At 41.2% G+C, this 21,515-nt stretch overlaps 1 protein-coding gene across 1 annotated transcript in view; it reads left to right on the plus strand.

Moving 5' to 3' along the window:
- The window catches only part of LOC103805788 (sickle tail protein homolog), a gene marked incomplete at its 3' end in the record, with an annotated part of 165,113 nt that extends 144,682 nt beyond the window's left edge, over positions 1-20,431 (plus strand). The window contains exons 9-15 of the mRNA XM_009078451.1: positions 4,129-4,304; positions 11,369-11,499; positions 11,739-11,886; positions 13,537-14,038; positions 14,840-15,020; positions 19,535-19,689; positions 20,285-20,431. Coding sequence (XP_009076699.1) covers positions 4,129-4,304; positions 11,369-11,499; positions 11,739-11,886; positions 13,537-14,038; positions 14,840-15,020; positions 19,535-19,689; positions 20,285-20,431 — 1,440 coding nt within the window. The remainder of the gene's footprint in view (positions 1-4,128; positions 4,305-11,368; positions 11,500-11,738; positions 11,887-13,536; positions 14,039-14,839; positions 15,021-19,534; positions 19,690-20,284) is intronic.
- Positions 20,432-21,515: the final 1,084 nt, after the last annotated feature.

Here is a 21,515-nt window from a genome sequence, read left to right on the forward strand (position 1 = left end):
GAAAGAGACAATTACACAGGCACGAAAGTTGTCAGGATAACTAAGAAACAGGAACAGGACATAAAACTATATTTAATACTGCCTATTGTTCAGTTTTCAATTGATGTTATCTTTGTATGTTCCTACTTATTTTCTTAATAGAATCAGAGAAACACATGATGGAAAAGACATGTTGATTCATGTAACCTTTGTGCTGGCAAAATCCTCTTTTTAAACCATATCCAGCAGTAATTGATCCAGATGTATTGATTGATTCACACACCAGTTTAATATATATGTCACCAGATGCAACAAAAAAGTTAAGACTCAGTCTCTGGTTGGATTTTAAACAGAGATTCTTGACATAAAGACATTTGTCTCACGATTTTTGCTAGAGGTTAGATACACTTCATGTTACTCCACTAGCATCTTCCTTAAGCAGTCTGATTTTTAGGGATATTTAAGAAAGACTAGCTCATGGTGCTTTGGAGTTTTCCTCATGGCCAGAGAGAGGCTGTAACCCAGCCTGTTTACTGAATGGATTTGTTGCTTGTAAGAATGGAGCCCATGATGAGTTTACTGGGGTTGTTCATTCAGATAATAAGAACTCTTAGTAGCAGGCTTGGACCAAGCCTTAGAGTACATGTTCATGGTATATATCAGCAGGTTATATGTGCAGTGGGGTTTTTTTTGTCTACTTCTTTCTTCAATTGAACACATTTTAAGGGAACACAGTTAGATATGATTAAGGTTCAGCATTAGGAAAATACATGCATGCATGCTTTTCCTTCAGTCAGTGTATTGTTTGCAGGGAAATGGGCACTGCAGAAAGGACAGAAAATGTAATAACAATGCTGTCATAAATGGTATATGATAGTCTCACAAGTGTGAATTTGAGATAGAAATTCAGATATATGTTGAGCTGCATTATAGAACTGGAGAGCCTGATTTTAATCAATGTATGGTAACAAAGTTCAGGAACAAGATACTTAGGTTCTACAGAGGTCCTGAGCTCCAGGCAGTCAGTTCCTGTTTGTGGCTGAGCACTGTAGTTCTTGGGGAGGTGGGTGGCCCAGAAGCCTCTTGCTCCAGGGTCTTGGAGGCTCCCACTGGACAGGTCATGGTTATCTCCTATTGAGGGGAAGGGCCATGAACTAATACTTGGTTTTCCAGTTACCTGTCTCAGAACTGGTTATGAGATTATTCTTGAAGTGGGTGCCAGAGGCAGTGCTGGGGCACTTGTGAGACAGCAGTGATTAATAATGGCTGGAGCAGTAACTGAAGAAGAGGGACAGGGTAGGTATGTGGAGAGATTAGTGAGGCTGGGAGTGAGAGCCAAGGGTAATGAATGTAGGAGAGGTTGCTAGAATTCTAAAAAAGTATGTTGAATTTCTTTCTGCTGGATTGCTGCTTGCAGTTATAAGTGAAGTTAACTCTGATTAGCAAGGAATTGCCATTTGGTAGTGACAGGAAAGCCTGCCTTGCTTTTCCTTACCTTTGGGTACTTACCTTTGGAACTTGAGTACTGTTTTAACGAAGTTTAGTTTCAAGTATGAACGTCTAAGATTGTTTATTTGGCTTGTTTTCAACCAAGCTTAAAGTACAAAAAGTTATACTGTGTGGAAACAGACTAACTCTGGCAGATCCATAAGGCTTCTTCTGCATGAGGTAGGTGGTGGAGTAGATGGCAGAGATGGTCAGAGGGACAGGGACAGACTAACTTAGCCAGGGAGTCTCAGATCTGATACCTGCTGGCAGAAGAAAGGTAAGAATCAAGTTCAGTTCCAGAACATGGAGGTAAATGTGCTGTAATGACCAGAGGTTGCCTTCTCCTCATCAGTCACAGCTCTTCCCCTCTGTTCCTGCTCACCCTGCCTCATCCTGTTCTTTGGCTGGTGTCGGCTGTGATTGCTCCTTTGTCCTGGTTCCTTCTTTTCTCTCTCTGCATCCATCTGTACCTCTCCCTTCTTGTCTTCTGTCCTTGTTCCCCAGGTTTTCCGTAACTAGCCAAGTGTTGCATGAATTTTCATAGAAATGGCAAAAACATCTCTTTGATACCCAGACTTCAAGAGCTCATTCCAAACACTGAGGTTTGAGAGTCCTCAACATACAAGCTTTTTGAAATATCACTGTGTAATATCTTTTATTTCCTAATTTCATTATCAGGAATGGATGAACTTTTATGACTGAAACTTCCTAATACTGTTCAAGCACTTCATAAATGGAGGTGACAAGCACCTTAGCTGTAGGAGTCACTGCAATAAATCTAGATCCTCTACATACCCCCATAATAGGAAAAAATGGATGTCTGTCACTTCACAACCTCACACACACATACTCAGTTTTGCTATTACTGGAAGTCACTGTTACCAGCTGAGGAACATTGAGGACTTAAATTCTGGACACATGAGACTTAAGTCTAACTCTGTTACTGACCTTTTCACTGACCTCAAATCTGCTTCACTTCCCTGTGTCAAATTTCCTCACTTTTTAAAGAGCTGTGAATAAACTGTATGACTGAAGTGTAACATGCTCATTCACTCATTTATTCATTCATTTGTTTTCCTACTTGAAAACATGACACAATGAAAAAGGTGTGTGTCCTAGTTTGTGCTGGCCTTTCAGTAAGGGGTTTTAATTTATCAAATCCAGATATTAATCCCATAATGGGGAAAAATACACACATGCACTATCTTCAAAATAATCTGTAATTTTTTATCTATGCTGTTTCAAATGTTTTTCAGCTTCATTTTTTCCCTAACTGCTAATACTTATATGTTTTGAGCTAACACCTCCTGCTTGTCACAGCTCAGACACCCTGAGCTCTTGCAGTGAGGTGTTACCCTCCCTCTCATCACAGTTGTGTTGCTGGAGAGAGAAGTTAGGCACAGGGACTGAAGAGTCAGCAGGGGAGAGCTGAGTTTGTTTCTTTCATTCCCATACTGGTTGGAAAGAACCATCTCAGCAAAGGCTTTTTTTTCCTCTGATTCTCATTCATTCTTTTAAATCAACTTAAAAAGAAGTCTGACTGCATCATGCTATCTTGTAGGTAACACATGTTTTGTGATTCTTCCTATTAGGTCATGGTTTTACTTGGTGTGTTAAATGTGGTTTGGCTGTTAAGCCTGGATGTTTGGAAGACTTCTGACAGTTCAAGTGCTAGTTTTAAAACTGGACTTTTCTCCCCCAACTGACAGGTGTTTTTTAAAATCTTACAGTATGAGGTGGATTCTGGGATAACAGTGTTGTGTTCATGTTGCCTTATCCTAATGCTGTGACTAGGTGGATTCCTGAATTTTGTGATTTGTGTAAGATACTTCAACAGGTTTGATTTGTGTGAGCATGGGGCATAGCTGCTCTACAGCTACCCACACAAAAGTACAGTCTAGTTTGCTTTCTTAACTGTGTTTTGCTCTGCAAACTTATTACCAGCAAGAAAATTAATGCTTTAGTTACTTAACATGAGGCTGAGACAAGAAAGTAAGTATGACTTTTGCAGTTCTCAGAAAATTACCATATTATAAAGGGTTTTATTTAGAGGGCAAGGGAGGGTTTATATATTGCAGGTGAGCTGTATGTCTGTACCAAATTACACTGGATGGCACGTAGAGGGTAAGGGAGGGTTTATATGTTGCAGGTGAGCTGTACGTCTGTACCAAATTACACTGGATGGCACAGTCCTTCTTCTGCCACTTGAGAGTCTGAAAATTTCCATTCTGGAATCAGCAGTGTGTTCCAGCTGTGGCATTAATGTGTGGGATTATCCACTAGGCACGTATGGGCAGTGTGATGCGTAAGCTTACGAGATACACTCAAAGCAAAAGTCAAGCTTCTGGCATTCTTGTGAGGTGTAATTAATTCTTGATTCATGTTGAACTGAGCAGAATAAAGGGGCCACAATCCTTGCAGAATCTGTGCACTGCAGGTGATGTACTGATCAAACATCTTTTGTTCATCAGCTTGTGTTGGAAGTTAGATATGTACACGAAATACATGGAATAATGTTTATAGGTAAAGAGGGAAAGAAGAAGATAAAAGTACTCTCTCTCTGTGTTTATCCCAACCTGTTTCTGAGGTCTACAATGTATTGTGTTGCCTGGGATGTCAGTCAAGCAGGAAAAATTGAAGTTGATTTCTTTTGTGCAACAGCTGCAGAACCAGGAGATGCTGAGGGCAATGGTGAAGAAAGCAGAGCTGGAAATCAATGGCAAAATGATTGAAACAGTGAAGAGGCTTGAAGATCCTGTGCAGCGACAGCGCAACCTGGTGGAACAAGAAAGGCAGAAATACCTCAACGAGGAAGAAAAAATTGTGAAGAAATTATGGTGGGTTGAGAAATCCCTTCGAAGCTGCAGAACCAGGAGATGCTGAGGGCAATGGTGAAGAAAGCAGAGCTGGAAATCAATGGCAAAATGATTGAAACAGTGAAGAGGCTTGAAGATCCTGTGCAGCGACAGCGCAACCTGGTGGAACAAGAAAGGCAGAAATACCTCAACGAGGAAGAAAAAATTGTGAAGAAATTATGGTGGGTTGAGAAATCCCTTCGAATTTATTGCTGATTGTAAAGAAGTTATGGTGGGTTGAGAAATCCCTTCGAATTTATTGCTTTTGCCTGGCTTTTTATTCCAGAAAGTAGTAGTTTTCACCACTGCCTTCAGTGAAACTGCATCTGGGTATTCTGGTTTTGCTGGTTTTCCTTGCTGGGTTTCATATTGGCTGTAAAACTGTGTCTGTGTTGTACAATTTACTGGTCTTGACTGGGAGTCCTTCTTAGCACAGCCCATTGGGTAAGTCCCCCCAGTACAAAGAGTTTCAAGCTCTTCAGAAGTCCACTGTAAAGGGACTGATGACTGTAAGGACCATGACTGCTTTTGTATTCTGAAATTCTTCCCCTACCCTAGCTTTCCCCTTTAGTTTTATGTATTATGATTCAGGGGAGGAGGGAGGAATTTCATCAAGAACAAATGGATGCAAAGGAAGGTAATGAGTTTGGCTTTAAGTACGAAAATCAGATTTCAATAGTAAGTGCTTTGGCTATTTCATGGGAGAGGTAGGGGAAGCTCATAAATAGAGGACTGAAGTTTAATTGCAGTCAGCAATGCCAGTCTTTGTCTAAAATGTACTCCCTGGGATTTCCATACACTTAACTGCAGATAAAAATACTTTTCTTTTTTTTGTTATTGTGTAAAGGCCCTTTGTAAGACTCTTCCCCTCCTCCCCCCAAACTTTGGCCTACCAAAACTGGTGGGATCAAGTTGTTTGTTTTAGTCCATGTTTAGAGTCAGCAGGTGGGAAGATAAAGCTGAAATCAATAAACAATTTAACTTGTTCTAACACTCACATTTTGTAAGGTGTTATATAACTAATTGTTTCTCATTACTGTATTTATTTCACACCTGAAGAATTGCTCCATAATAGAGAAAAACCTTCAAGTCAGCTTGTCAATTCAAGTCAGCTTGGAAATTATGATTGAAGAGCTGTAGAGTACAGTTATTGACAGCTAAGGAGAGTAAATCTTTCCTGTTGATAAATGTGTTGTCAGATTAATACAATTTGTAATAAAAAAGGTGCATCTGTAAGGGCAAGGTGGAGTATTACTAAGGGAGAGTGTGTTTTCTGTGAAGAAAAGTTGAATATGCAGTAACAGTCCATGCTAGCGTATATAATCCTCTCAGCTGGTTTGTAGTCTTAAATAACATTGTGTTGTAGTCTTAAGTAATTACCCTGCTGTTCCTCACTTTATCCCTGTGTACCTCATTGCCTAGTTCCTGGATTGTTTGTTCTCTGTGGAAAGAACAATTTGTGTGATGGCTGTTTATTGTATTGCCTCATAAAATGGATACTGAGTGAGGTCAAGTGCCAGTGGCATTCACTGTTACAGCTGTTCATTTAGGATATGACTTTGATTGCAATATGGTTCTGTTTTAACAGGTTTTGAAATTTTTCCTGAGCACAGAGTTTCTGCTGCTTCTGTGCTACTTCATTTTTCAAAGTTACAGGAAAATATTGTAAATCATTCCAAAATTAGTTCACCCCTTTTGGAGACATGCTAGAAACAAACAATAATTTTTTATCAGGTTTGTCCAGTACATCCTTTGTCATGTATTTACTTGTTTGCAGGATCAGAGCCCAAAAGAGAAGGACATCTGACAACAATGCTTTGATTTCAATAGCTGATGGTTGTTAATAATGAAGAGCATTCAGCACAAAAGTACACATCAAATGTTACTGGCAGTATTGAGAAGAAGGTTAATATTCTATGTAGGCACTTAAAATCAAGCTGATCCCAGTGTAGATGTATAAACAAGTATAAACAAGCAACATGGCAAAAAATTGTCATTTCTTAGTATTTTGACTGTTGCCCTCTTGACCCTTCCTAAATCATAGGACTAAATCAAGACACAGCTTCATGTGAGACACTGGAGCTTAAGGATTCCTGTAATACCTACAAAAGTGTATTTACTGGTCTAAGGTGGTAAATCTCATCTCAAAAAGTTCTCTTTTCTGCAATTCTGAAGACTATTGCTTGAGCAGGGAGGTTGGACCAGATAACCCACTGTGGTCCCTTCCAACCTTATCCATTCTCTGATTCTGTGAAATAAGGAAATAAAGATATTGGCAGTTTCATGTTGTAAACAGCAGAAATGTTGGTGTACATTTCAGGGCAAGTTTTCTATTGAGCAGCTATTCATGATGGTGCCTACAAAAAGTGCCCATGTGTGACAAACCTGTAGCAGGATTAGAGTTCAGAGATATCTAGTGAAATCTGTTAAATGTTGTGTTTATGCACACTTGTAACAGTGAAATACACACTCAGAATTCACTGTGGGTTTTTTCTGTCTATTTTTTTGATTCAACATTAGAGATATCATATATAACACTTGTAGACACTAGGCTTAAAATTCACTAGAGTAAGGACAAACTATGATGCTATGACACATTGACTAATGAAGTATTTATGTTGTGAGAAGCATGTTACAGGTATGACTACTATATGTTGGAGATTATTTTAAGTACTTTAATAGAAGGGGTTTATAAACACAGTATTTAAACTATAGCCACATCCAATCTGTCCGTTTCAATATAATCCATAGTAAGTTAGAATTTATACTTTTTTAGGAAAATAGCCATGCTCAATGAGAACAAAACTTCTCTTAGCAATCTCAGAAAGCTACTAGTAGCAGATACTTGGGAAAGAATATAAGAACACATCAAAGTGCTCAGAGTGCATCTCTTTGCTTTTAATGACTTGTAGCTCATCCGCTCTAGGTGACCCTGCCTTGGCAAAGGGGTTAGACTAGATGATATCCAGATGTCCCTTCAAACCCTAACAAATCTATGACTCTGTGCTTTTCCAAGTCAGAGATGGTATCTTCTGATGCATAAGCTCTGCATGGATTGTTTACTTTTCATGGACTTCTAATTTTTTTTAAATTTATGTAAACTCTGTTGTGTACAACATCTAGGTACAGTGAATTCTGCAGACTAATTCTTATTTGGATAGAAAGAACTTCTTCTGTTTGTTTTTGAATCTTTCATCTGGCATCCAGTCCCCAAACTCTTAAATCATGCACAGCAGAATATTCACCCTGCCCATGCTGGTCATGATGTTATAGACACTCTCCCACTCCCTTTCCACTCCCTTATCCCCACTCATGGCTTTTCCCACCTGAAAAGGCCTAGTCTGTTTAGTTATTCCTCTTATAGAAGCCTTTCAATGTATTTTGTTCATCTGTTGCCTTTCTCTATGTCCTTTCTAGCTCTAGTATACAACTGTGAGATGGAGATGGGGAGACAGGAGAGTCCTGCAGCAGTTTTGTCAGATGCAGGCACAGCATGACTTTGTGCAGTGGTGTGGTGTGACCTCCCTGTCCTCATGTTCCAAATGAGCTTTGTGTTAAAAATCCAACATCCCACTCACAATGGATGATTATCTGTTCAAAGTTCATTACACTGTATAAAACCTTAGGGTTTGGACAGGTTATTAGTTTTAGGCAGGGTTGGTTTTGGCTTTATTTCTCCTGTCCTCATGGGCATTACATTACATTTATTAGGAGTTATTTTAACCTTTGGTGTTTTCCTGATCAGTTATTATCATCCACCTGCAGTCCTCTGCAGTAACCTTGCATTTTCATTTCCTTGAATAATATAATAACCTTCTGAGATTTTTTTGGTTTGTTGTTATACTATTCATCCTCTTTTCTAAATTATTTACAATATGTTGAAAGCATCAGCCCTAGCAGTGATCCCTGTGAAACCCACCAGCAAAGTACATTCATTGAGTAAGTTGTTCGTTGATCCTTTCTTTTTACTTCCAGTACTTTAACCATGAGAAAATTTCCACTCTTGTCCCATGGCAACTTTGCATTCTTGAAAGCTTTTCCTCAAATATCTTGCTGTAAGCTTTTTGGGCTATAGCTTGCCCCATGCTTTTGTGATTTCTTTGTGGATTTGTGAGACTTACCTTCTTTTTACACAAAGCACATTAATTCCTCCCTAACACAGCATATTTATCCATTGTTCCATTAATTCTTTATTGTTTATTCTTTATTTTGCTATCGATCAGTTACACTGGTGTAAATGTCAGTCTCACCAGAGTACAGATCCCTGGATAGACCCACACTGTTTTAAAAAATTTATTCGTATCATCCATGACCCTTTTCAGTAATCTGGTGCCAAAGCAATTTTAATCAAGAAGTTAGATGCTTAGCATTAATAGTTCAACTGTTTCAACCTTCAGTTGCTATTGAACTCCAAGGGAGAATACCACCTGGTCTGAGTGATTTGTTACTATTCATTTTGTCAGTTTGTTTTGTAACTTATTCTAGTGATGCTGCAGTCTGAGGTAGATCCTCTGATGCTTTTTTGCCTAAAGAAAGATCTCAGCACAAGAGTTTGCCTTGGCTCCCCTGTGTAGAACATAGATGCAGAGAAATCATTTATCTCGTATTAGCCTTCTGAAACTGCATTAATGTGTGTCTTGTTAATTTGCTCAGGCCAATCTAAAAACCCAGTTACAGAAAAGAAATGCTGAAGACTGCTGGATCTGTTTCAGACATTGGGTCCTGGGGGATGAAGTTTCGTTTCCCATACAGTTAGCAACATGGAGCAGTGTAATATGGTATCCCTTGAGTAATTGCAGGATCAGTTGTCTTGTTTGATAGTATCACTGTACAGAATCAAAGGGGTTTATGATGACCTTTCCACTTCTGCTCAAAGAATAAAGGGAAAAACAAGCCATTTTCAGCTACCTGGGAGTCTTTCTTTTATCCCTACATTTCCAACAAGGATTAACCTACCAAAACATTGTAATATTGTTTTGTGTATTCCTTTCTCTTCTTTCCATACATAAACAAATTTAAGCTTCTTTCCTTCTTATACATATGTAATGTTTTAATTTCATTTTTGTCTGGTGGATGTGTGTATCCGGGAAGCTGCTTTTCTAGTGCTGATCTACAAAAGGGAGAAGGGATGCCCCATGATTCCAAAAGCAGCACTGCCTAGCCCAAGTGATGGTATCAGGGCATTAAAACTAGGGAGAATGCATGACTGTAAAGCACTGTTCTGCAGAGAAGGAGCTTTGGCATTGTAGTGAGTGACAAGAAGTCAAATTCTTTTTCCAGCTCCTTCCTAGACTGTGTCTGTGCCCTTTATTGCAAAGGACAGACCCAGACACAGCAGATATCTGCCTTATTGCAGCCTCAGCTGGGTAAAATGCCCTGAGAAACGTTCCCCTGCTGCCATCGTGTGGCCCCATGGATTTTTTTCCTGCAAGTCTGTGCTGGTGGGAATCAGGTTTTCCCCAGCTTTCTCAAGGAAGAGTCTTTGGGAGATGCAGTCTTAAAATGGGAACAAGATTATATACCTCCACTTGTCTGTGATCTGTTCAGAAGCAACTTGTGATTCTTAATTCAAAATTATGTTGTAGTTTCTACGGTTCTTAGTCTTTGGATTGAAATGAACTCTTTGCTGTGTGAGCTTAATGTTCAGATCTTGATAGTATTGCTGTTAGTTCTGTTCTGAAGCATTAATGAGTTGCCATGTATTGTGCTGTGTGACTGTGCTTCTAATTTTAATTGGCCTATACATAGAGTAGTCCTGTAAGGGATTTTCTTCTTTTAATCCCTTTACTGGCCACCTTCTCCTCTCTTTTCCTCCCTGTGTCACCTGTTCACTGAGATGTGTTTAGGAAATGGCTGGTTTTGTGTGGCAGTGCTGGTGCAAGGGCAATATGAGGAAAGACAAGATTTGCAGTTGCATACACAGGCTGCTCCTACCCCTTTTTCAGGCAATCATCCTCTACCTTGGTTCTCTTAACTGCAGTTGTGAAACTACATCCTGACTGGATGCAAGAAATGAGGCCCAAGGTTAGGTTAACACTAGTAGCCAATTTGTCAGTTCAGATTTCCATTGCATTGTTTTCTACCATGCAATTAAACTCCTGCTTAGAATATTCCTGTGAGTAAATTTGGTGTCTTAACAGAGGTAGATTTCACTTAGAATATTCAAGAGATGATCTTTGTAATGTGTTTGCATGGGTGTTTATATAGTTGTGCATAATTCATCTCAGGGGGTATTTTTGATAAGATTTTAAGTATCTGTGTGGAAACTCCAGCTATATCAACGTTTTCTCAGGCTCCCCCACAAACAAAAAGGTACTTTATGTGTCTGAAGGATTGCAAAATTTTGTCTGGTATGGAAGCACGGAAAAAAATGTCGGGAAAGGTGATGAGGAAGCACCAGATGGAGCTGGAGGAAGCACAGAATGGCAATGGTTGGAAAAAACATCTGAAGTGACTCATTCTTAAATCCAAGTCGTGAGCGAGAGCTGCACACAATGCCCACTTGCTGTTTCAGTCTGGTTATTCGTGGAAACAGGATCCTGTATCCTGTCTGGCAGGACCCGGCAGACAACGAGGTTTGCATCAAGGGGCCTTTGGTGCCAGTTTTTGGGTAGTTAGTTAACTGATGGGCATTCCTCTGCATGAGTGAGAAAATTCAAGGTGCAAACCTATACTGGATGTAGTGGTACAGTGTGTCTTTCCCCTTGGAGGATTTGTCTCCCCAGAGGGCTGGGGCTGTTCAGTGTGTTTTCCCACCCTGCCTGCCCTTTGTAGCACAGCTGCTCTGAGATCAACATGCTCTGCACATCTGCAGCCTATTGGAGAAATCAGTGACTTGGGCTGGTTAACCTGTTCCTCTGCTGTGAGTGTCCAACATTCTCACCTCCCCTCATGGTATCCTGCTGGTTTTTCAGCCTGTGGTGTCAGATTTAAGGATGCCACACTTGAGGTTTCTGGTTTGGTTTATACTCCATTCATTTACACGTATTTGTTTGTAATGTGAAAGTCCTGCTTACATTTTGTGTCCCCTTTTTTTCTTTTGCCAGTGAGCTGGAGGCATTTGTTGAAGACCTGAAGAAGGATTCTGCTGCTTCCAACAAGACAGTTACACTGAAAGATGTTGAAGATGGGGCCTTTCTTTTGCGTCAAGTAGGAGAAGCTGTTGCCACCCTGAAAGGTATGTACTTTTTACTTTTGCTTCTTTTCTTTGAACCACAGTGGCTGAGAACAGCTTCACCTTTGATCTGAGGGCATTAACTTTCACTTCCAAAAAGATTTAAAATTGGGATTAGGGAGCTTGCTGCCTGGCCCTTGGAGAGAGGCAGACACTCAACTAATTGACATTCAGCCAATCTTCGGTTACTCCCCAAGGCTATTATAATTTCCTCTTCAGCTTTGCAGTTGTTGTCTTTGCAGGAGAGTTCCCAACATTGCAGAACAAAATGCGTGCAATCCTCCGGATTGAGGTAGAAGCCGTGAGGTTCCTGAAGGAAGAACCACACAAGCTAGACAGCTTGTTGAAACGTGTGCGCAGCATGACCGATATCCTTACCATGCTCAGGAGGTGATCTTTTTCCCTTGGGTTTTTTTTTTTTTTTTTTTTTGCTTCAAACCTAAAGAATTTCCTCAGACAGGGTGGGAACAGCTTTTGGGTTTGTGACCTCCCCAGGCAACGTTGAGAAATTCAACTTACTCGCAGTATTTATAGACTCTTCCTAGAGTCCTCTCATGGGAAATCCAATCAGCCTTTCCTGTGTTCCATGCAGTGATTCTGTTCTGTCCAGCTGCTCCAGGCACTGAGGTCTTACAATTGAAACTAGATCCCTCTCAACTCAGCACTTCCAGGTTTGGGAGGTACCTGGATGAGAAACTATACAGAGTGGCAAGAGTCCCATATCTGAGCTAATTAACTGCAGGCATTTGCAGCAATTTAAGCTAACAGAAATATTCTTTGACACTGAAACATGCATCCCCTAAAATGTAACAGTAAAAAATAAACCAGAAAAAGGTTCTAAGTGGATAAAGGTATCATAAACCTTCTGAAAGAGAGAAATAGTTTACAATACACTTGTGAATGAATGCAAATTCTTTATTCTATTCTTTGCAAGGAAGAATCATTAACAAAAGCTGAAATATTAGATGAAACTTGTATCCACTAAGTGCCAGTGTTTAGCTATGTTTGCCAGAATAATATGAGCAGCAAATGACTGCTGTTTTATATGACTAAATAGGCATTGGATTTAATTCCTTCTCAAAATTGTCAGTGGTCTCAATTTTACTTCAATTACAAGAAAATGTAAGTCACAAGCCTATTGTCACTACCATTATTCTAAGCAATGTAGGGTTGTCATTGTTTTCATATCTCCTGGAGCATATGTGAAGTAGATTTGCCAGTACTGGCAGATGGATAAAATGGTTTATGTAACAGGTCTTCTAGGAGCTGTCACTTAATTTTCCATGCAAATAAACATCTATATCCTTTCACATTAGTTTCCTTTTCTTAAAAATTACTACAGTTATTTCCTGTATTTCCCTGTTTGGAAAAGAAAATAAAACAATAAGCTATGCCTGCCAGTGTTTTACCCAAAGTCATTTTTTGCAGCAAAATTATGTATTCAGCCTCATAAAGTCCTTTTCAGTAATGGAAAAGCTGATGGCTTTTCAGTGGCTTGCTACTCTCTGAAGCTCAGTCATTTCACAGCTAACTGCCAGAAATAGTTGCCTCTTTACATGCTCAGCTCATGGTACCCCACACTCTTGACAGACAAGACCTTTAAAGGCTGTGTTTAGGCAATGTGCCAGACTGCTACCTCACATTATATGTTACTTCACCTTTCTGTGCTAATAGTCCAAGAACATCTTGTTTAGCTAGATACAGTGTATAAATTTTTATGTCAACTGACTTCCATTCTCCCTCTAACATCAACCCACTGTAACACGGAGTTTGGTCAAAAAGTACATTAAGGAAGGTTGGTAAACATTTTAAAAGGCAGAACCATCCAAATCAATTAGAGTGACCTCTTTAAAATTCTGAACCCCTGACTCTGAGAGCAAGCTGTAAAATCACACAACTGAGAGCATGAAGAGGGAAAACCACCATTTTGATTGTCTCGATAGAAGTGTTTTTTCCTTGCAAGAGTTTATTTTTGGGTTGCTCACAACTTGCCTCTATGCTAACCATGTGACACACTGTTGTGTTCAATTTGTCTGGCAGACATGTTACAGAAGGACTTCTGAGGGGTGTGGATCCATCCCAAGCCATGCAATATTCTGCTATGGAAAAGTCCACTGCAGCTGACACTCTGAAAAACCAAGAGGAGCACAAGCCTGCCCAGGGACATGCACAGCAAAACCTCACACAAATCACATCAGAGTCCCAGGTGTCATCTGTCAAGTCAGAAGTTATCCCCTTCTCCACCATGACTGTCCATCACGTGCAGAGCTCCCCTGTTGTCATCCATCAGTCTCAGCACTCGTCAGCCCTGGTCAATCATGCCCAGGGTTCACCTCCTGCAGCCAGCCATGGTGAAGGTGTGCCAGCAGGTGGTCACCTCTCAGCCACCCCACCAGCCCTCCTGCAAGAGTCCACAACAGGATCCCAGCCCACACAAGCCACACCAGCACCACAGGTCTCTGTCAATGGCACTACCATGCAAAGTCTTTTCATTGAGGAAATTCACAGTGCAAGTACCAGAAACCGAGCTGTATCAATTGAGGTACGGTGTATTCTACTCAATCAGCTGTCATCTCTTTGGGTCTGAGCTCCCAGTCTCACTCTTGAGGCTGCAGGCCAGATTTTTCAAATGCATTCTGGGGTTTATGTGCTTCACCCCTAACTACACTATACTTCTGCAGATACCCTCTGATTTTGTCCCTGCTCATTGCAGAGGGGTTGGATTAGATGACCTGTAAAGGTCCCTTACAACTCAAACTATTCTATGATTTTAAATGCAACAGGAAAATAACATGTATCCAAAATAAGTAACTATGTTTTTTAAATTATCTTTATTTTTAAAAAAATTCTTTTTTAGAATACCTTGGTTTTGAGCAGTACCATATAATTCTCTGGCAACACTTGCAGCAGTGGATTTCATTCACTCTTTAAATCTCCATATCCCTTATTATGGAGAGGTAAAAGTGAAAGCATGTGAAGTTCCAGTGGTTTCACACAGAGATATTGAGAAAACACACAGGTGAACATGACAATGTGTTATTACAGAAATGCACTTTAATCACCAGTGTGATACAGTAAGGCAGAGACCCAAATTTCAATTTTGCCTTTGTTCCTTTAGTGAGCAGTGGCTACTGTCACTCTGTCATGTGTCTGTGCCATATCTAGCACGATGGAAGTCGGAACCAAGTGTGCAATTAGTGTTAATATATTTCCTCTAGTTGCTGACTAGGACTGAAAGAATATATCCATATTGATCTATAGCATTTACAGATGGATTTTTTTTAAGTAAGTGATTGCAATGGGAATCAGAGAAATAAATAAATGCTTTACTGGTTTTGTCTAGAAAGCTGAAAAGAAATGGGAAGAAAAAAGACAAAACCTTGATCACTATAACGGAAAGGAATTTGAAAAGCTCTTGGAAGAGGCCCAGGCCAATATAATGAAGTCAATTCCTAACCTGGAGATGCCTCCCCAGCCAGCAGCCCTGCCTAAAGGGGATGCAGCAGAAAAGCTGGAAGTCTCAGGTAAGGTTTGCTAGAGTAAATGGCACTAAAGAATTGCATATCTGGAAAAGAGGGATTACTTTTCCAACTTTCTGGAACGCTTTCAGTTTACAGATTTCTATGATCTTGAGGAAGGACAAAGCGATCTCTGAATACACAAAAATCTGCTTTAAGAAGCAAGAATAACTTGCTGTGTGTGGGTAGAACAGCAGTAAAAGTTGGCAGTTGCAACCAGGAAGATCCAAGTTAGGTATTAGGGAAAAACCTCGTAACGCTCAGTTTCCTGATGCACTGAAGCACTGAAGCAGGCAGCATGAGGCAATGAGGAGGATGTAAGATCCCCTTCATTGGAGAGCATGGCTTAGACTAGCATTGTTCAAGAATTACATAGGTAGAGCTACTTTGTGGTAGCAAGATGGTGGGATGTCCTTCCAGTCCTATTTATTTCACAATTTAGCATACAAATCCACATGTGAATTTGTTCTAAATTCAAAGAGCAAAGAAGGTGCCTCAGCAAAACCTTGGATTTATCTCATCAGCCAAACATGAATCAGCTGTAAAATTCTTACCCAGCTGCTTAAGCAGTAGTCTGTCTGGCTCAGCAGTCTGTCTCTGACAGAGGCAAAGGGAACTGCTGTTTGTGGGGAGCACAGAACTTGGCTACTTCTGCAGTCTGCTAGTAGTCTCCCAGCAACCCCAGTGATATCAGAGGGAATAGCCCAATCTCCTCCTTTTCATATCCATTAGGGAACTTTTTTTCCAGTAGTTCCTCTATACCTGTTTATAAAATTGGCATCCCCACTGCTATGGCAGCAAGCTCCTCATCTTGTGAAGGAACTTTCCTACATCTGTTTTAAACTGATCTCATACCAGTTTCACTGATTCCCCCATAGTTCTAATCCTCTGCAATTTGGCAAGCGACAGCTCTGCATTCCCTTTGTAAAATCATGAAGGCAGTGGATAAAACTTCATCATATCCTTAGAGCTCTCAGCCTGCCCTATGGACTTCAGACTGTGAATTCATAGCCTTTCTGGTCCCTCCACTCAGGCCAGCTGCTCCCTCCCCAGGCTAGATTCAGTTGCTCTTCTCTAACTCCACTGTGTCCTTCTGGAGCTGTGGAGGTCAGAGCTTCATGCTGCACTCATGGTGTTGGCATGCCAAGGTTGTAAATAGCTGAAAAACAATGCCTTGGGGCTTGTGTAGACAAATTCATATAGAATTTTGGAGGAGTGTTTTCAGATCCAGCATTTTGTTCTGGACACACCTTTGACATTGCCAAGTTGTGGCTTCTTGGATGTTTCACAACATGCATGTTGAAAATAATTTTGTTGAACCTTGTAAAATAATTTTGGAATTCTGGCACTGTTCAGTGAGGTTACTGGCTATCAACACAATTAGCTTGTATAATGTGTGGCATAAATAGAAAAAGTCAGTGAAAATAAGTACCATATGGGTGCAGTGAGCTGTGACATCTTAAAAAGTGCAGAGCACAGTAACTGAGAAGTTTTGTAACTCGCATAGTTAACTAATCCACTTCTAGAATACAATTTTGCACAGTGTGCAGCCAGCAGATTTAAGAAGAAATTCGATGAGATTGAGACATTTGCCTTCTGTTGTGCATAATGAATCCTGTAATAGTAACAGAAATACAGGAACAGCAGAACTTTTCCTTAATATCTGATTAAATATCTCACATGCCACTCAGGTCTTCTGTGATTCAGGATAAAAAGTTCACTACCAGTTTGCTGTAGACTAGAAAACTGAGCTACATAAGAAAAGACAGACCACCCATCTACCAATATAATACAAAAGAAATTTTGGCCATAAATTATCAGAGCCCTCTGTTGGCCCGACTGCAGAACCGAGATTGATCATGCTGCCAGATTATGTTGTCTCAGCCATTCTCCACACAGAACCTCTCCCAGTTAAGTAACTTTTTTTTTTCTCTGAAAAGCACAAAGTAAAGTAAAATTACAGAGTTTTTCAGATGACTCTGTAAATATTTCTTTAATGTCTTGACTATAACTCATCTTTGTATCAAGATTGTTCTGTGAAAAATCTGGAGAATGTTTCTAGCATGTCCATTAGAAATTGGGTTCCTTCAGCTCTCTTTGTGCCTTCTTATGTGAGAATGCCCTGATTTTTGCAAATGCTGAGAGATCAGTAGCTTCCATTAAAGGCAGTTTGCTTATCTGACTGCAGAGCATGCCTCAAGGCAGGCATTATTATTTTGAAATCTTTTGGATTTATTTTGGTACAAGTACAAATCTATATGGTGGGAGAAATTAATTCCTGTCTGTTTGTGCCTGTTGAAGAATGCTGCAGCTTAGTGAAACAGCTGGAGAGGAACAACTCCCATTTTGTTCAGAGAAGTGCTGAGCCCTTTGGCACCAAAGAAGGTTCCATAAAGTGTAGGGTTTGTTTATGGGTGGTCTCAGATTCAGTGAGTTGTACTTGTTCATTTAGTCCTCCTTTAAATATGCTAGAAGAACTCAACCATAGAGGGGGAGAAGTGTCAGAGTAAGGTCTTTCCCTTGATTTTATTCCTCTAAAGTTTTTTTTTTTCCTTCCCATTTATACTGGGGAAATACAGTTGTTTAATAAATAACATAGAAATCCAGCTTTGAAGTTTTATGTCTTGCCCAGTGCCACTGTGCTGACTGTGAGCAAACCCCATCACGAGCTCTCCTTAATAACTCCAGCTAAGGGATGTGAGGAGGATTAGCCTTTGATAACCTATGCACCTGCCACACACTGACAATTTCTCTTTCCTGTGTTCCTCCTTTTTATCTCACATTTTGAAGATGGAGATGGATGGATGTCTCACAGATGTGAATGAGATGGTAGGAATCGTGCTCTCTTAGTGCCTTTTGTCTCTCTTACCCAGCCTTGCCCTCATTAACCAGGAGAAAAACTTGGGCATTCTTGCAGTCAGAGCCACTACCAGTTTGAGGGTAATGGGTTGAGCCCATTAAAAGGAGTAGGGACTTGCAGAGAATTTCTCCAGTTTTACAGTGGCAGGTCTTACTCAGAGCTGGTAAAACTACATCTGATGTAATTACAAACTGAGTGGTGTGTATTGACCAAAGAAGTGGTCTAATGCAAAGTGCATCTGGAAATTCACTCTCCTTGCAATCCTGCAAGTGAGTGCCAGATAACCAGGGAGGGAGATAATACAACAGAACATTTCTTCAAGCTTAAACAGCTTCAAGAACATTTGAGCTAAGAGGGGAGCAAAGATGAGACCAGATCAGACAGGGCCTCTTCCAGCCCTGGGGGCCAGCTGGAGTGTTGGAGGAGCCTGACACAGCCCCAGGAGTGGGCCATTACACAATAATTTGCCCAGAGGGAACACTTAGCCCTAAACATCTGGGTAATCCCAAAAGCAGGAGGTTTTATCTTTCTGGATTATATTTATTCCAGCTGTTTACATAACTCTAAGTAGCTGCAGAAAGGTCGTTCTTTTGCTCTTGAAAACAAACCTTGTAAACAGCAGTGTGAAAATGGTGACTCTTGCCATGTATGTTGTGATCAGAAACACATAGGGACAGGTCAGGATCAGGGTAGTGCTGCTTCTGGAAAAATTGCTGTCCAGTGATAGTGGGGAGGAGGAAGTGGCAGCTGGTGGGGAAACACCATCAGGGGGAATGCCAGTTTGAGAAACTGGTGTTGGAAGACTGTCTTCAGAAAGCAAAGGCTGGCTCAGCTCAGCCTTCAAATACTCTGCTTTGGTATTTGAATCTTATTGGGTTAGCACGATATATGTATGTATAGTGATCTTATATGATAATTCAAAGGCAGAACTGTGCATTCCTGGAATAGTTAGTGGTAAGTAAAGTGGAAATAAATGCTCTCCTAGAAGAGGAGCAAGTGCAGTTGCCTCTGGTGGTCCTCTGCCCTGCTCAGATGTGAGAGGACTCATTGAACTGCAAAGGTGGCATCTCTAGAGTACCATTGACATTTTCACTCTCAGACTTTTAACTTTGCTAGTTGTATTCAGCTATAAAACGGATAAAACTCTTTAGTTCCTCTCCTAGCACCTTGCCAGCAGAATGTCCCAGACTGAGCAGAAATGTGTGCTGGTTGCTTCAGAATTGCTGAGAACAATGAGAAGGCTCCAGGCAGGTGTCTCACCAGCATCCATGGCCATGGCCATGCTTTCAGGGGAGACTGTGGGGCACTGTCTGTAACCAGGCACCCAGCCAAACCTGCACCCTGCAGGCTTCTTTACAAATACATGGTCTGCTGTCCCACTTGTACAGCAAGGGCTGAAACCCAGCTACAGTGGCATGGAGGGCAGGAATTTTGATGAAAATTTCTGGGTGAAGGGACCCAGTTTCTCAGTGCAAGCACAGCACTATTTACTTTCATTCGAGTCAGTTCCACCTGAATTCCAAATGTATTTCTATTCATATCTATTCAGCATCAGGACCTCTTAAGATTATTTTTTTCCTTTCCAGTTGAGTCAGGGATGCAAATACTGTTCCTGTCTCCTTCACCTATGCTCACTTTGTGCTGCTCTGTTTACTTGCAGAAGAGGTTCCTGATGGAGAACAGGATAATGACAAGGTGACTAAGTCTCCACCTCCTCCACCTCCACGGCGCAGTTACCTGCCAGGGTCGGGACTAACCACAACGAGATCAGGAGATGTCGTCTATACAGCCAGAAAAGAGGCTGCTGCTGTCAAGGTTTGATGATTCAGACTCTAGGCAGTCAGTCTGTTGATGAGTGGTTGGTACAGAGACAAGACACAGGCTTGGGCTGTGTCTGTAAAACCCACAAAATAAGTTGAGAGAGAGCTATGTCCCTGAGAGCTATTTAAAGTGCTTACCAGGATACACTTCTCTTAGGCTAAATGAACAGTTTAATCAGTTCTGTTTACAGGAGTCTCGCTGCTCTTATCTCCTAGTAATGTAGAAGGCAAGTCACAGGCTGCTTTCATTTAGAGTGGTAAGAAGATTAAAAATAAAAAAAAATCATGCCTTACACAGATGGGGAAGATCAGCTCAGATTTGAGTGCGTTTTTACAGAAACATTGCGCATTAGTTTCTTTGGGCTTCCTTTTCCCATCTGTTCTGTTCTCTGAAGGAAGTGAAGTCCAGGTTAGGAAGCTTTTTAATCTGTGAACATGCAATCATATCAGCAATACTGGTTGCTTTTGAACTGATGAATTAGAGGGACCTTGCAACAGGGGAATTGCAGTAATGTTTAATTTTCAGAGTTTGCTTTGCATCAGGAGGACTCAATTATGTCATTTGTCTGTGCTTTCTTATCCCCTTGTAGGAATGCAGTGAAGATGCTGGGCAAATAGCACAATCCAAAGCCCCTAAAGAGGATCAGGCACTGTCTCGGAGCACAGGGCATGCTGTAGCATCAGCTGCAAAAGATGAAGAGGAAGAGGAAGGAGATAAAATAATGGCAGAATTACAGGTATGCACACGAAGACACCTGCGCCTGGTATCACTTCTAGGGCCTCAGCACAATTTCTAGCTCAGATCATGAAGGAAAGTAGGTCTGCCAGTCTCACCCAGTCCTACTTCATTGCCCTGGGGAGTACACTTTTTGGAAACACCACCCAAATTTTGTTCAAGAGGTCTGGAGCTGAGACAGTGCTGAAGAATGCAGTAACTGCCACTGCAGGATACTGCACATGTAGATAGCACAAGTAAATATTGGTGTGCATTTGGTGTCGTTGTCCCTGGCCTAGCATTGCTCAGCTAGTACCAGACTGGCAAGTTGCTGAGAGCCCATCATCCATGTTAACACTGGGGGGGAACAGAGAATACAGGGTCTGCTTCTGGTGGGTTGTGCTCACTTGTTCTGTGCTATGGTCCAAAATATCCCAGAGTGTTTCAACATTGAGACCTTCCCCGTTCCCTGTTGTGTAACTGGTACATTACTCTGCCAGTGACACAGCAGTTCTGCTCTTGCTGGTCCTTCACTTGACATCACATAGGCTGGTTTATTTCAGTGATGGCCATGCTGCAATAAAAGCCAACTATTCCAGCTACCCCCAGTGAGGTCCAGCTTGCTAGGGCACCATCTGTCCTCTTCCATGTTCCCATGAGGAGAGGAAATGTGGATCAGCCTAACTGGCTATGACTTCGGATATTGGGGTGTTTCAGGGCATTGTCACACCATGAGATGAACCCTGCTGTCCATCTGCCAAAAGGTGGGTTTGGTGCTGCCCAGGAGGTGTTTGCAGCACAGCAGACATGGGCATTAGGCAGCAACTGTTAGGTGTGATGGGTACACCCTGCCCCTTTGCTCAGCTCTCACCCACCAGTGAGTTTGCTGGTTTGCAGGGGGTGAGAGCAGCAGTTTATGCTTATCCCCACTTTGTGTGCTCATCACTAGTGTGGCAGGAGAGCTGGGGACAGGAAAACTGTCACATTGTCTCCTGTCTCTATGAAAGGAACACATCTGCCTTGCAACCAGTGACAATAAAATGGAGGTTAAGGTCTGGAGAGAGGGTACTGAGCGGAGCTCAGAATCATAGAATCATAGAATCAGC

This window comes from Acanthisitta chloris, unplaced genomic scaffold (assembly GCF_000695815.1).
Source record: "Acanthisitta chloris isolate BGI_N310 unplaced genomic scaffold, ASM69581v1 scaffold12817, whole genome shotgun sequence".
NCBI lineage: Eukaryota > Metazoa > Chordata > Aves > Passeriformes > Acanthisittidae > Acanthisitta > Acanthisitta chloris.